The sequence below is a fragment of the Habropoda laboriosa genome, unplaced genomic scaffold (genome assembly GCF_001263275.1).
Source record: "Habropoda laboriosa isolate 0110345459 unplaced genomic scaffold, ASM126327v1 scaffold40, whole genome shotgun sequence".
Classification (NCBI taxonomy): domain Eukaryota; kingdom Metazoa; phylum Arthropoda; class Insecta; order Hymenoptera; family Apidae; genus Habropoda; species Habropoda laboriosa.
Window position 1 is genome coordinate 3,242,854 of NW_017100231.1, and position 14,875 is coordinate 3,257,728.

The 14,875-nt window shown below is 38.9% G+C and overlaps 1 protein-coding gene across 1 annotated transcript in view; it reads right to left on the bottom strand.

The window, feature by feature from the left end:
- The window catches only part of LOC108571475 (neurobeachin), a 664,931-nt gene that overhangs the window by 11,824 nt on the left and 638,232 nt on the right, over nucleotides 1-14,875 (bottom strand). Inside the window, exons 42-43 of the mRNA XM_017933530.1 lie at nucleotides 12,511-12,613; nucleotides 7,515-7,630 (exon numbers count right to left, since the gene is read on the bottom strand). Coding sequence (XP_017789019.1) covers nucleotides 7,515-7,630; nucleotides 12,511-12,613 — 219 coding nt within the window. The remainder of the gene's footprint in view (nucleotides 1-7,514; nucleotides 7,631-12,510; nucleotides 12,614-14,875) is intronic.

The following is a 14,875-nucleotide window of genomic DNA, read 5'->3' on the forward strand; positions in this document are numbered from 1 at the left end:
TGGCAATGTAGGCCTGCGCCTCCACTTCCTGGGACTTTCCCAGGAAAAAGGGGCTACTTAACCTTTTACATACGGTACGCCACTATAGTGGCTTCCGCGGATGGCATCAATTGGAACGGTACGCCACTATAGTGGCGTTCCGCCGAGACCCTCTATTTTTACGGAACGCCACTGTGCTGGCTTTCGTGGATAGCACCAATTTGGACGGTACGACACTATAGCGACTTTCGTGGATATCATGATTTTCGACGGTATTATACGCTTTTTGCTTTATTTCGCATTTCCTGGCAATATCGAAGATAAAAGAATCGTCATGAACGGTTTTTGTGCCATCCGCGGCCAGGCGCGCCGTCCCAGGGGTACCCACTTGCGGACGAGCGCGCCGTACCAAAAAGGTTAAGGGAGCCCCGAAAAAGGCACCAGGGCCTTTTGTCGTAGACCTTCTCTGCACGAGCAGCATATCGTTTACATTTAAAATTGGTTTAAGCATTACCGTTTCAATAAATATATTTTTGTTACCGAACTTCGCGAGTAATCATTTGCACCACGTCACTTCCAAAATAGTAAGTTTATGATCATTTTCATAAATACTGTTGTACAGTGCGTGCAACGGGGTTTAAGGCCTACTAGTTAAATAACGAAGACTTAATCTCGAAGCTACTCGGAAGTTCCTATTATAAGAAGAGTCTCATATTATCTGGAAATCGGAACCAACAAAAATCCATAGCGTAATCAAAAATTTTTCTCAAGATATCCCACGCGGTCACATGAGCAGGAAAGAAAGAGTCGCTCTTTCTCGTCTGAGAAATGGTCATTGGAAGATGACACACGAATTTCTCGTAAAGAAGACAGACCTTCGTTCATGTTGCGAAGCCCCACTCACAGTACACCACCTTTTGTATGACTGCCAAAAATACTGCCCTCTGAAAAGTATGTAAGAAATACTATTGAATTCCTTAACGAAGCCAACCTCTTCCACAAAATCTAAAGTCAGTGTGAAAGCTCATCGCTGATGACAGAAAAAGTGTCTCATGTTAGGTACCCAATTTTCTTTTAGCGTACAAAGTGTTACCGGCGAACCCGCGAAGTCTGCGGCGCTGAAGAAACAGATTTAATATGCCCAATGTGTGAAAAAAGACAGAAAAAATAGTTTTCTCATATTAGTATTCTCATAATTTTCCTTTATATTTTATTACGAAGGAACCGAATTTTCTACATTCCAGTACCTTACAAAAGAATACATATCATACTTTTAAAACATGTATCGAATTTTAATAAAAGTCTTCTTAGTCGACAGTTATGACTTCTTTAAGAAATGGCTCTCATATTAGGCAACTTTACCCTACATGTTAGATTTCAGGAAAATTAACGTAATTCAGTTTTGTACGTTGAACTTCCCTAAGCGAGTGGCATTCACGTAAAATTTTTAAATTTAACTTGGACGCGAAAATTTCTCACGTACAATCTCGTCTTTGAGATATGTGAAAATGGACAAATTATTGTTAATTTATTAAGTTTTACTGCATAGCACAAGAAGTTGAAGCATTTTTAATGCGATTTTTCTATTTTGCTGCAATTTTCTTTTGTGAGTTTTGGTTCAATTAAGACACAGAGTGTGGAATAAGTTGGCCCACTGTGATTATTTTTGAAAAAAGTATTGCAATTTCTGTGTTATTGAAAATTAATTATTCTTTCTAAATTCTTTATTTAAATCTTCCTAAATTCCTTATTTCATTCTTTTTAAGTTCTTTATTTAAATCTTCCTAAATTCTTTACTCAATTCTTACTAAATTCTTTCCCAATTTTTCACTCAATTCTTCCTAAGTTCTTTCCCTTAAAAATTCTACCTTTAAAATAATGGTCCTGCACTCTCAAATTCACCCTATACAGGGTGTTTCACGAAACCTGTTACGAAAGTCGATATCTACGAACCTGTTAACGGTACCAAAATGATTCTTTTTCTTAAACTTCATCTTACGAAGAGGCATTTTACAGTAACGTTTTAATTGAACATTGATCTCTTCGAAGGATAAATTTGATGCATGGAAAAGGAAACGTAATACCGTATAAATACGAGAACTGTTTGGCAAGGTATTAACCGTTTGAGTTATGGTGATGTGAACAGTTTGGCGCGTGTTTAAAGTGTCGTAAAATTAAGTACTAGTCGTGCCGAGGATAGGTTTAAATATATATATCGTATATTTTTGGTTCTAGCTTGTAAATGGTAGAAAGTTATAGTGCACGATAAACCTCAAGTCTTCTTCCACGGAGAAACTCGAGAGATTAAATCAGTATACCGATAATAATGTTCATAATAATATTCAATATTCGATAATATATTGTAATCTGATTAGATCGATATTTTTCGATCGTTTATCAACTCGGTTAACATTAACAAGATTGTAAATACTATCGTTTCTTCATCTATTTCTCTCTTATGTAAATTAGTATTCTTACTGAATGTCTGAGTGTCTTGTAATCCGGCCGCAATGACCGTAAGAAACAGTACAATATGGCTGACCGAAGAAAAGTTTCTACGCTCGCTAACAGTTGCAGCGATTAAAACAGAGTAGGCACCGTCTGTGACATAAACGGAAAGTACAATCCACAGGAAACCTGAAACCCCGCGTATGCGTTCCGCTGTGAACGTCCGTGGCTTCCAATGGAAAATTTAAACGATACGATCGTAAGTACCCATTGTTCGATCGCGAAACTAACGAATGTGGCGACGAGCACAACTCGAGGAAACATCGTAATGTATGTGCACGCAGGAACGTTTCTAGAAATTACCACGAAATCTTGTATTCCGCCATTTTTTAAACGTTGCTTTTTAACAGATTTGTTGTAAACGGGCGTGGATCGTGAGGGGTGGATTTTTAGGTATAGTATGTGCAGGGGTTATGTGAATTGGAAGTAATTCGATGGATTTGTTTCGTCAGATCAAATGACATTACTGGCTTAGAGGAAATTCAAAGGTTTCGATGAGCAGTTATCGATCACAGTCACGTTTCGTCGATCTCCGACTTCCGAGGTATAGTCGGTGGAAGAAATATAGCGAGGTTGTAAATTGGAAGCATTAACACTTTGCGGACATCGCACTTTCTGGGTGAAATCTTTTTTTAAGTTTGAAAATGAGCATTTATGTGAAATGGTGTAATTAGAATCCCTATGATACACTTCACCCAATCTCACACCCATATTATCCAACATAATCTCGAAAAGAAGAACTCTACGTACACGCATATAGTCTGCAAAGTGATTCGAACTTTTCCGCTTTTTTTTTTTCAAGTTTAAAAATAAGCATTTATGTGAAATGGTGTAATTAGAATCCCCATGATACACTTCACCCAATCTCACACCCATATTACCCAACATAATCTCGAAAAGAAGAACTCTACGTACACGCATATAGTCTGCAAAGTGATTCGAACTTTTCCGCTTTTTTTTTTTCAAGTTTAAAAATAAGCATTTATGTGAAATGGTGTAATTAGAATCCCCACGATACTCTTCACCAACCTCACACCCAAATTATCCAACATAACTTACATACATACACATAGTTTTCAAAGTGATACAAACATTTCCGCTTTTTTCTTAAGATCGAAGATAAGCATTTATGTGAAATGGTGTAATTAGAATCCCCATGATACACTTCACCCAACCTCACACCCATATTATCCAACATAATCTCGAAAAGAAGAACTCTACGTACACGCATATAGTCTGCAAAGTGATTCGAACTTTTCTGCTTTTTTTTTCAAGTTTAAAAATAAGCATTTATGTGAAATGGTGTAATTATTATAGAATTCCCACGATACTTCACCCACATAACCTTAAAAACAGCTCTACATACACACACATAGCCTTCAAAGTAATTCGAAATTCTTCCTTCTTTTTTTTTAAGTTCAAAAATAAGCATTTATGTGAAATGGTGTAATTAGAATCCCCACGATACTCTTCACCAACCTCACACCCATATTATCCAACATAACCTACATACATACACATAGTTTTCAAAGTGATACGAACATTTCCGCTTTTTTCTTAAGTTCGAAGATAAGCATTTATGTGAAATGGTGTAATTAGAATTCCCACAACTCTCTCCATCAACCTCCCACTCGTATTATCCAACATAACCTCAAAAAAAGAGAAAGAAAAAAAACAAATCTACATACACACACACACACACACACACAAATAACATGTGGACGTTAAAACAGGACGGAAAAAATTCTGCAGCGAACAATTAATTAAAGAAACTCTCCTGGGCGAATATCAGCCGCAGAAAAGAGCGCCGAACGCACCAGTGGCGGCGTAGCCGGCGGTGTACACCCACGCGAACCGGCTCGGCATCGGGACACGCAGCCTATCATATTTACATCGGCCCTACTGTCATTAATTTTTAATAAACCGATGCGACCGAGCAAATAAACAACAGGACGGGACCGCATGCGGGAGCCTGGTCGCAGGACCGGTTCGTTTTCGCAACGTGTTCTCCCGCCGGGCCTTGCCCAATTGCGTTATACGCGATCCACCCAATCCCCCTCTACCTTTGCCTCTCTCTCCCACTCTCCTCATCCTCTCTACGATCTACAGACTATTTATTCGCGCAATTAATATATAACGCTCGTAAATACTGCAGGCCCACCCTCCGGCGTTTCTCTCGTCGATATACGAATAATTACGCGACCGCGATGATCCCCGTCATTAGGCGTGTGTAGCAGTAAATTCCACGCTTACATAATTCGCGATTGGGACTCGGGTACTTACTTACTAGGAGGATTCTTTATGGGGAGTAGCGATGGACCCTGAAACAGTTTGTTATCGATTCGAACAGGTATGTACGTGTGGCGAAAAGATTTGAGGAATTTTGGATGGTTGGATGGTTGCAAATTCTTGGAAGTGTTGAGTTTTGATGAGTTTTCAATCTTTTGAGATTTGGTAGGTCTTTAGTTTTTGAAGTTTTCATACTTATGGAGTGTTGAAGAAATTTTTTAGGTATCCAAGGGTTTCAGTGCCTATTAAGACTCAAGATTCAAGATTTCTTAGAGTTTTAAGGCCTGTTAAAGTTCAGGATTCAAGATTTCTAAGTTTCGAGATCTGTTAAGACTCAAGATTTAAAATTTCCAAGAGTTTCAAGACCTGTTAAGACTCAAGATTCAAGATTCCTAAGTTTCGAGACTTATCAAGACTCAAGATTCAGATTTCCAAGAGTTTTAAGACCTATTTAGACTCAAGATTCAAGATTTCTAAGAGTTTCAAGATCTATTAAGACTCAAGATTCAAGATTCCTAAGTTTCGAGACTTATCAAGACTCAAGATTCAGATTTCCAAGAGTTTTAAGACCTATTCAGACTCAAGATTCAAGATTTCTAAGAGTTTCAAGATCTATTAAGACTCAAGATTCAGATTTTCAAAAGTTTCAAGATCTATTAAGACTCAAGATTCAAGATTTTTAAGTTTCGAGACTTATCAAGACTCAAGATTCAGATTTCCAAGAGTTTTAAGACCTATTTAGACTCAAGATTCAAGATTTCTAAGAGTTTCAAGATCTATTAAGACTCAAGATTCAAGATTTCTAAGTTTCGAGACTTATCAAGACTCAAGATTCAGATTTCCAAGGGTTTCGAGAACTATCAAGACTCAAGATTCAGATTTCCAAGATTTTCAGGACCTATCAAGACTCAAGATTTTCAAGCATTGCAAGTATCGAATTAAGTTCGAAGAAAACCTTCGAGTCGCTTCGAAATTTAGCCTCAAACGCGCATCACCAATCACAGGCCTTCACATAGAACGCCATTTTCTTTAAGCACCTTCGAGGTTCAAACAACACCAAACATAGTCAGTTCCCCGTGTTATCGCAATATATCAAAATCAAAAACAGCTCAAAAATTCCCATTCTCAAACAGAATCACCACTCCCCAAATGACTTGAACGTACAAAAATTTCCAAAACCCAACCACTACACACCCGCTCAACCATTCTCCAAACACAAACTCCGTCCCCCATGTTCTAATTAAAAAAAGAAAAACCCCACCCCTAATTACAAAACCATTCCCACTCCAATCTACCATTTTACCCTCAAACAACTCCGCAGCCAAGTGTCAAACTCCTAGTACCACTGAAACGAACCCCCTTAAAAACCCGCAACTGCACACAGCAAAACAAGCAAACTCCCAATATATTCACCGTTCGTCGAAACGGCTGATCAGAGCCCGGGTGATCCCGGTAAAAAAGGTAAGGGTCTCCGGCGGTGTCTCGAGTTTCGTGATTTAGCCTCGCGACGCGCGGCCTCACAAAAGAAGGGCGGATATTAAACCGACGGAGAAACAAAGGCGCGGCTTCTATTCCGCGTTGGGGTGGTGCGGCGAACGGCGTTCCCTACGGAGAGGATTACCAGGGCCCACGAGCCGGGGATTACTCGTATGGGGTGGCTAACGGAACACCGAGCTGATTGAGAACATCCCTAATACGCCGCGACAGATTCCATCCGGCCGTGTGCAGCCATAGACCATAGGATCTTCTTCTATCTTTCTCTGTCACACCGTACTATCTCGTTCTTTCCTTCTTCCTTACATTCGAACCATCGTGGAGCGGAGGGAATCGAGCTTCGGCGACGATCGGCCATCCGCAGACGTCGCATTTTCTTTCCGCAACCCGTAAGCCGATATGATTCTTTAGCCTCGTCGAACAGCCCCCTTTTATTACGGTTCCTACGGCGAATTCGTATAGAGAGGTAAAAGGTTTCGCGTCGATAGGTTAGGCTCTGTGAAGATGGATTTAACGCGGTCTATTTACGCGGGATTTGGGTGGAAATTTTTTTGGAGCCGCGATTTTTAAATCTGTTTTATCTTCTGGCCAACTTAAATTAATTACTAAAAAGTTGTTGTACTTTTTCTCCGATTAAAAAGTGTGCATTTCTGTCTGATTTGCAAAAAAGAATAATATTATTTTTCGGTGCTTTTTTAACTTAGGTTACAAAATTTTGGGCGCATCTGTGGACCTCTCCGTTGCACACCGGTTGAAAATCAACGATTTATAGAAAATTTCTGTTACAGAATTACTGTTAACCCTTTGGCTGCTATCGGCGCCTCGGTGATAATCGAACGCTGGATACTATCAGCGCCTTTGATGTTCAGATTCTATAATCTTATATTCGTATGTAATTTATTTTACAAATACACAATACAAAATATTCAGCAAAAAAGTGATTTACCTAGCGTAACATACAGTACGACTATTAACGCTATTATGCTACACTTTCAGGCTGCCACCAGTCGAAGGGTTAAAGTTTGGTACTGATAACAAAAAGAAAAGTAATTTCGAAGAACAGACATTACACTTTCTAAAATTAACCCTGGAATGCTATTCGTATACATCTTACGTTAACGTTTAATTTTAAATTGTTAGTTAACATAGCATTCCAGATTTAACGAAATTAATTCCAATCGCTACTATATCTGAGCGAACAGAGAAGATCAACGCAAAAATAAAGCAACAAAAATTCTACTTACCAGCGATGGTGTTCAAGAACATCAGATACTCAAAATTCGATATTTCCCTCCGCTGCCATTTCTGCGTCATATTCGAGCTCCTCATCAGCTGCCGCGGAGACATCATCGAGGCTCTCCTGTGAAATGATAACGCAACTTTTTACTCCACATTAAAAGAAAAAGAAAAAAAAAAACAAAAAAAAAGCTCGCTAAACGACGTGTCCGATACGCGAGAACGACAGTTCTCAAGATTGATATCGGTAATAACACAGCTTCACGTTACGATAGAGCACTATCATTGACACAATTATACAACCTGAAGTTGATTATCCCAATCATCATACAAATGAGACCGGTATAATAACATTTATAACTCGACAGCTAATACGAGCCGGGAATAAAATGACAGACGGATTAATAGCTGTCCAACTAGTTTATACTATCGCCGACTCATCGATACACGATTGCCACCGAGTTCTACGGAAAGTCATCGAGTTTTACCTTGTCACGCAAGATTAACCGTATAGTTAATTCTACTCGAGACCTTTACTGCCACGTTGAAATCGCGATACGATATTGAAAGAGATCAATTTTTCATCAAATTCTGAAAGAATTTCAGTGGAACGATTTAGCAAACTGTCGAACGTAGGCGCGTTTAATTAAAAGCGACATTTCTAGCCCAGTTTTGGACTCGTTAATACTAATCGCTTCGATAGACTTTGTATGTTAACTATCACATTTTTCTTGTCGAATGTGTGGACCTATGTATCGCAAGAAACCTCGTTACTTCGATCTCTATCGATTAAAAACAGAAGGAAATGAAATAAGGTAACAGAATATGATTTGCTACCGTGCGACCTTGAACTGTCAATTATATCGGAACAGGCTATAGCCAGGCGCTTGAATCGATTTTCTCGCGCGAACGAAACCCTATACCCTGCAATCTACCATCAATTATCGAACTACTTCCTTATTTTCAATTAGAATATCCACCTATTATATACGTCAACCGTGGTGGGGAAATTTTCGTCGTTTAGCGCTTTGAAAGATCTAATTTCTCAGAAGATGCAACATCAAACGCGCGAAGACGGTGAGGTTAAGTGTTGCCGCGTACGTATGTAAGTTGGAAATTGGCAAAGATAATTTTGCGTGGCGAAACGAGCGTCAGAATCACTCTCACGTATGATTACGTGGACAGTTGGTCTGAATTCGAGAAAGCTATTACACAGGGAGAGGCACGAGCCGGTGATTCGCGCCGTAAAATTCAACTGGCGCGTTTTACGAACGCCGGGGATCGTTGATTTAGATTTTATAGGAGAGACTTTAATGGACGGCGGACGGTGAACGACGTTAAAGGAGGAGAAGGCAACGAGACCGGATGTATAAATTCTGACGTTGCGTGTGCCATCAACTAATCTCGCGGAACTATGAAAATCTTTCACGCGACGCGTACAAGTGGAGACGTTGACGAGTCTTATGAAGCTATAGTCTAACTCTGCCGTTCGATTCTGTTTTTTTTTTTTTGTAAGACGAGACCAAGTTTTGAAATACTCTTTGAGTCAATGAATATTAATATTCATTTTTAATAAGTACAAATGAACAAGGAAAGACGTGTATATAGCTATGTGACGATTCTTTTGGAGCTATAGTCTAACTCTGCCGTTCGATTCTGTTTTTTTTTTGTAACACGAGACAAAGTTTTGAAATACACTTTGAGTCAATGAATATTAATATTCATTTTTAATAAGTAAAAATAAACAAGGAAAGACGTGTATATAGCTATGTGACGATTCTTTTGGAGCTATAGTCTAACTCTGCCGTTCGATTCTGTTTTTTTTTTGTAACACGAGACAAAGTTTTGAAATACACTTTGAGTCAATGAATATTAATATTCATTTTTAATAAGTAAAAATAAACAAGGAAAGACGTGTATATAGCTATGTGACGATTCTTTTGGAGCTATAGTCTAACTCTGCCGTTCGATTCTGTTTTTTTTTTTAAGTGACACGAGATAATTTTTTTGGACACACTTTAAGGCAATAAATATTAATATTTATTTTTGATAAATAAAAATGGACAAGTGAAGACGCGTCAATAGCTATGTGACGATTCTTCTGAAGTTATAGTCTGACCCTTTGCCTTACGATTTCTTGAAACAAATTTTTTAATCACCATTTAAGTCAACAAACATTAACATTCAATTTTAATAAATAAAAATTCACTTTCGGAAAGTTTATAATGCGTCATTTTAACTCTACTAATCCTTTTTATTATCCTTTTAGCTAATACCGTGCGTCAGGTAATAAAATCCAGAATATCGTAAATTATTAGAATAAATCTTCGCTACTGATCTCACTGTTTTTGTCGTGCCTCGACCATAATCTATGCCTGCAAAGCAAAGCATCAAAGGATCCAAGGATTCCTCAAAGAATCGCTTCATCTCATCCTCGACCATTTTACAAATAAAATCTCAAGCCTATTCCTTCGGCACAGAACTTCACATATGCTCCAATCTTCGTCACAATCGCGACGACTCTGTAAATTCCTACATGCACATCAAAGACGTACGCAACGAACCTAAGCCTGTGACAAGAATATCTAAAAATTCCAAGAACAACCGTCAGATTCTTTTTCCCTAAGAAGACAGATCTCTTTCGCGGTTCTCGAGGACGATGCATTGTTCGTCCAACGTTGGTTTTCCGCCTCTCGGCTATCTAAAGGCGCATTTATTTTTCTCGCGACGCGAGCGTGGTACGGAGCGTCACGACGCGGATGCACGTTTTATATACCGGCGGATTATTTTTGTTGGCCAGGAATCTCCGTTGGATCAGACGTCCAACTCCGGCCTCTGTATATTTATGGCTGCTCGTATCCTTCTCGGTTCCGTTCATTCTCTTTCTCTACGTTGCTTTAATGGACGGATCGAAGCGCGGATACGCGAAACCTCTGTTCTCGCCGCCTGTCCTCGTCGATGTTGCCTCGAGTATCGGTATCGAGAAGAGGATCCCACCTCTTCTTCCTCCTCGAGAGAGACACGCTCGCGATGAGGACGCGAGGATCTCCTTCGAATGCGATGCTTCGACGAATCGACCCGCTGCCTTTGCTCGTTTCTCCGTTTTAATCCGGTTTCAGAGTGTACAAGAACCATCGTTCGGCGATTTTTAACGTGTTAATTGAATCGAGAAGACGGGTTGACTAGTTATTTGAGAATTATTCTCGATCGAAGATACGGGTGAGGTTGTTAAGAAGACTTAATTCGATCTCGCTGTATTCGTGTGACTATAGTTTCCTTTTGCTTCTAGTCTTTTGGCCAGTATTTTTTTTTTTAAACTGTGGTAAGCATTTTTTGAAATAGACGAGTATTTTGATTATCTGAGAATTGTAAGACTCAATTCGCTCTCGCTGTATTCTTACGATCACAGTTTTGTTTCGTTTCCATTTTTTTGGTCAGTATTGTTTTTTTATTCATGATAAGTATTTTTTTTAAATACACAGCCAGTGTTAAATCACATTTTGTCAGTCTAATTTTGTTTATTTGGTCGGTATTAATTTGTTTTTTGTTTTTTAACTTAAAATACCGACAAATTATTGTGTTTACTGATGTTTTAACGAAAATGCTGATAATTTTTGTATTAATCGATATAATACTGACCACTTGTATTACTCACCGATGTTTCATTTTGAATACTGACCCAATAAATAGCAGCCTTTTCATTTTTATAGTAACAATATCTTCTGTATAGTCTTTTCACAAAATGTTCGAAATAAATGTTAACCAAATGCATCTCATTCGGAAAGAAATATTTTCTCTATATTCTACAGTTTGTACCAAAAGTATAATTACCTCTGAAATCCCATACGACTGCATTAACCCTTTAACACTCACATTTTTCTCAACTTGATCTGCCAAGTAAGCCTAATTTAATTATTTTTCTAATTATTTCCTAGGCATACAAAAATCAACCTCCCACAATTTATAACCCTGCAACTTACTTATATTCTTACTAATAGAAAGAATAACGCGGTATAGAAAGAGAGGCAAAATAATTTGAAAAAATTCGAAATAATTCTGAAACCTTCCCCAAGTATCAAAATACAGTAAATTCTCTACAAGTGTCAGTCAGTTTGGATTCTACAAGTGTCAGTATAGATGGTCCTACGCCTAGGTCTGCGTCATTGCTGCGCCTATGTTATCTCGCTCGCTGTCAGTCACCACTCGGTTTCTTTTACGAGATTTCACGGCTCGACAATTCATGGTAGAAAAATATAATTTCTTTAATTTTACTTTCTTTCATCTGAAATGTTTTTTAACATGTTGGTGAGATTTTTCTGATGAAAATGAGATCAAACACGACATAATTTGAACAACATTTACTTATTCACTGTCACGCCAGACAGTAAACGTGTCAATATGTTAAGAAAAATTTCGGGATAGAAAAACGTAAAATTAAAAAAGTTGGTATTTAAATCGCTTGGTTGCCTCTTTTATTCGCTGTCCTTGTCTACGCTCGGCAAACTACAAAGGCGGGCGCGAGGCTCGAAAACGTAGTCCCTGACTCTACAAGTGTCAGGTTTAGCTTCCTTGCGGACTGACACTTGTGGAGACATTACTGTATTTCCAAAAAAATCGCTTATTCGCCAAATAACACCCTCGAAACACAAACCTAAACGCTATCCGACAGAAAAGTGGTGAATTTCAATAAGACAAAAACCTCCAGCGGCACGAACTATTCTCGCGATCGGTATCCACGCAGTCACCGAGCGTTTCTCAATATCCGTCCACCCTGTCCTCCTCCTATCTCGTTCGATCGATCTAAAACTTCGGCCGAAGAGAGAGGAGAGCACAAGAAAGGAATGAAGATCCAGGGCCGATCGCGAGGCGGAATCCCACGGAAGGGGACAAAGAAAGATGGAGAGGAATGCGAGGGAGCGTGTTCTCGAGAGAGGGCTCTCCTCTGTTGGCTCGGTTCTCGGATCCAGATGTCGGGCGAAAAGGGGTTCGATGATGGTTCCTTACCTAGTCTGCGGAATCCCGTACTTGATGCCAACGCCGACCCGCGGCAGCGCCTTGATCACCTTTTTCACCGTGGCCTGGTCCGGGAACGCGAACAGGATCGAGGCTGTGGGCAAAAAGGCGTTAAAGTGCGGATTATAAGCGAACCCAATCTGGCTGACGGGCCGTGTGTCAATCATTCGGCAGGGGGGGAGATGACGGCAGGGCAAGGACGCGTTTCTTATTCGCATCGTGTTCGAGAAGGATATTTCGTTGTTGGGAGATGGACGGTAGCTCGCGCAGAATTGTTTCAGGTGTTGCTGCCTGATTGGCTTCTGGGAATTGGATCAATGACTTTTGTATAACGAGGCGAAGATATCGCGACTACTGTTTTCGTATAACGCTTCTTTTACACGGTTTTTTTTCTGGAACGTATCTACCGTGTATAAACAGAATTGGGTGTGCAGGAATTGACTTGCAAGATTTAGGAAACTTATCCCACTGGACACGACTTACACTCGAAAGTCTCAAATAATATAAATATCCTGAAAGCCACAAAATTCTCAAAATTATTCCACGGTCAACGATGCATTGCAACTTCGTCGAGGGTCTGAGAACGCACTGATAATTCGTTTATCCGGTGAATAAAGTGGTAAATCGTAAATCGTTCATCAGGAGCTCCCTGATGAAGCTGCAATGCTCGCAAAATTTGGGAAACTTAGGTGTCCTACTGAACACGGTTTGCACTCGAAAGCCTCGAACAGAATAAATTGTAATACCTGTACCCTGAAAATCTGAAAATTCTCAAAATTATTCCACGGTCATCGATATTTTTTTTTAATTCTTCGAGCCACATTAAGATCGTAATCCTCGTTGCAAGCGAGGTTTGCACTCGAAAGCCTCAAACAGTATAAATTCTAATACCCGTACCCTGAAAATTCTCAAAATTATTCCACGGTCATCCATATTTTCTTTTATTTTTTAAAACCACTCTAAGGTCACAATCTTCACCACAAGTGATACACCCTGTCTCTTTTCTTTTATAACGATAATCTAACTTAATAATTTTGAATAATTTCGTAGCAACCTATTTAGATTCGCTCCACGTTCGTATGCAGAAACCTTGATTACGACAGAAATTGTGAAGAGAGGTGAGTAGTAGACAAAGCGAAGTGTGAAATGAAGAATGGCTGTTGTGAAGTTTCGCAGCTCGAAATTGATGACACAGCGAGGAGCCTCGTTTGATATACTATAAGTGCAAACGGTAATTTTTTTTTTTTTTTGGCACGCGTAATTGAAGAGAGAGATTTGTGCGTCCATTGTGTCTAACTCTCGGTTACAGATTATATATTACCACGGCGAATTTTCACGCAGGTACGAATCGGTATCAGAGAGGTAATGATTCATCGGGAGAGATACAACGTCACGCGTGGTAAACGCATTTAGAAACGTAGTTAGTTAAATGTAGAAATATGAAAAGGGATATGATGTATATAGTAGGACGGACTTAATTTCACGGCTTTAATAGCATCGGTGAAGCTCCCTCGAGAGTTCAAAAGGTAGCGTGCAAACAGACAGTTACCATAAATACTTGCGTGTAATTTATGTAACTACGAAATACAGGACCGGAATATACGAGTCGGTCTTAATCAAGGAAGAAGGATAGTAAAAGGCGCCGTCACTTGGAGACGCGAGTCTCGAAGAATTTCCTGACCTCGTTTCTCCTCTGTACCAAGATCTTGCCGAGTTTTAACCTCATCTTTGCCACGTGGGTTGCTATTTCGAGTGGTGCTCCTTTGTTCTTTGTATCGGATTGATAATTGGTGACATTAGGAAAATTCAATTCTAGTTAAGAAATTTTTAAATAGTAGCTTTAAATAGATATTACGTAGAAAGTGAAGGCAAATATTATCTCAGGATGTTACATTGGGAAAATGCGATTCGAATTAAAAAATTTTTAAATGGAAGGTTACGAATTACGTAGAAAATGAGGAAAATTATTATTTTACGATGTTGCATTAGGAAAATTCAATTCTAATTTAAAAAGTTTTAAATGGAAGCTTTTAATAAATATTACCCCGGAAATGAAGAAAAATATTATTTCACGATGTTACATTGGGAAAATGCAATTTAGATGAGAAAATTTTTAAATGGAAGGTTACGAATTACGTAGAAAATGAGGAAAATTATTATTTTACGACGTTGCATTAGGAAAATTCAATTCTAATTTAAAAAGTTTTAAATGGAAGCTTTTAATAAATATTACCCCGGAAATGAAGAAAAATATTATTTCACGATGTTACATTGGGAAAATGCAATTTAGATGAGAAAATTTTTAAATGGAAGGTTACGAATTACGTAGAAAATGAGGAAAATTATTATTTTACGA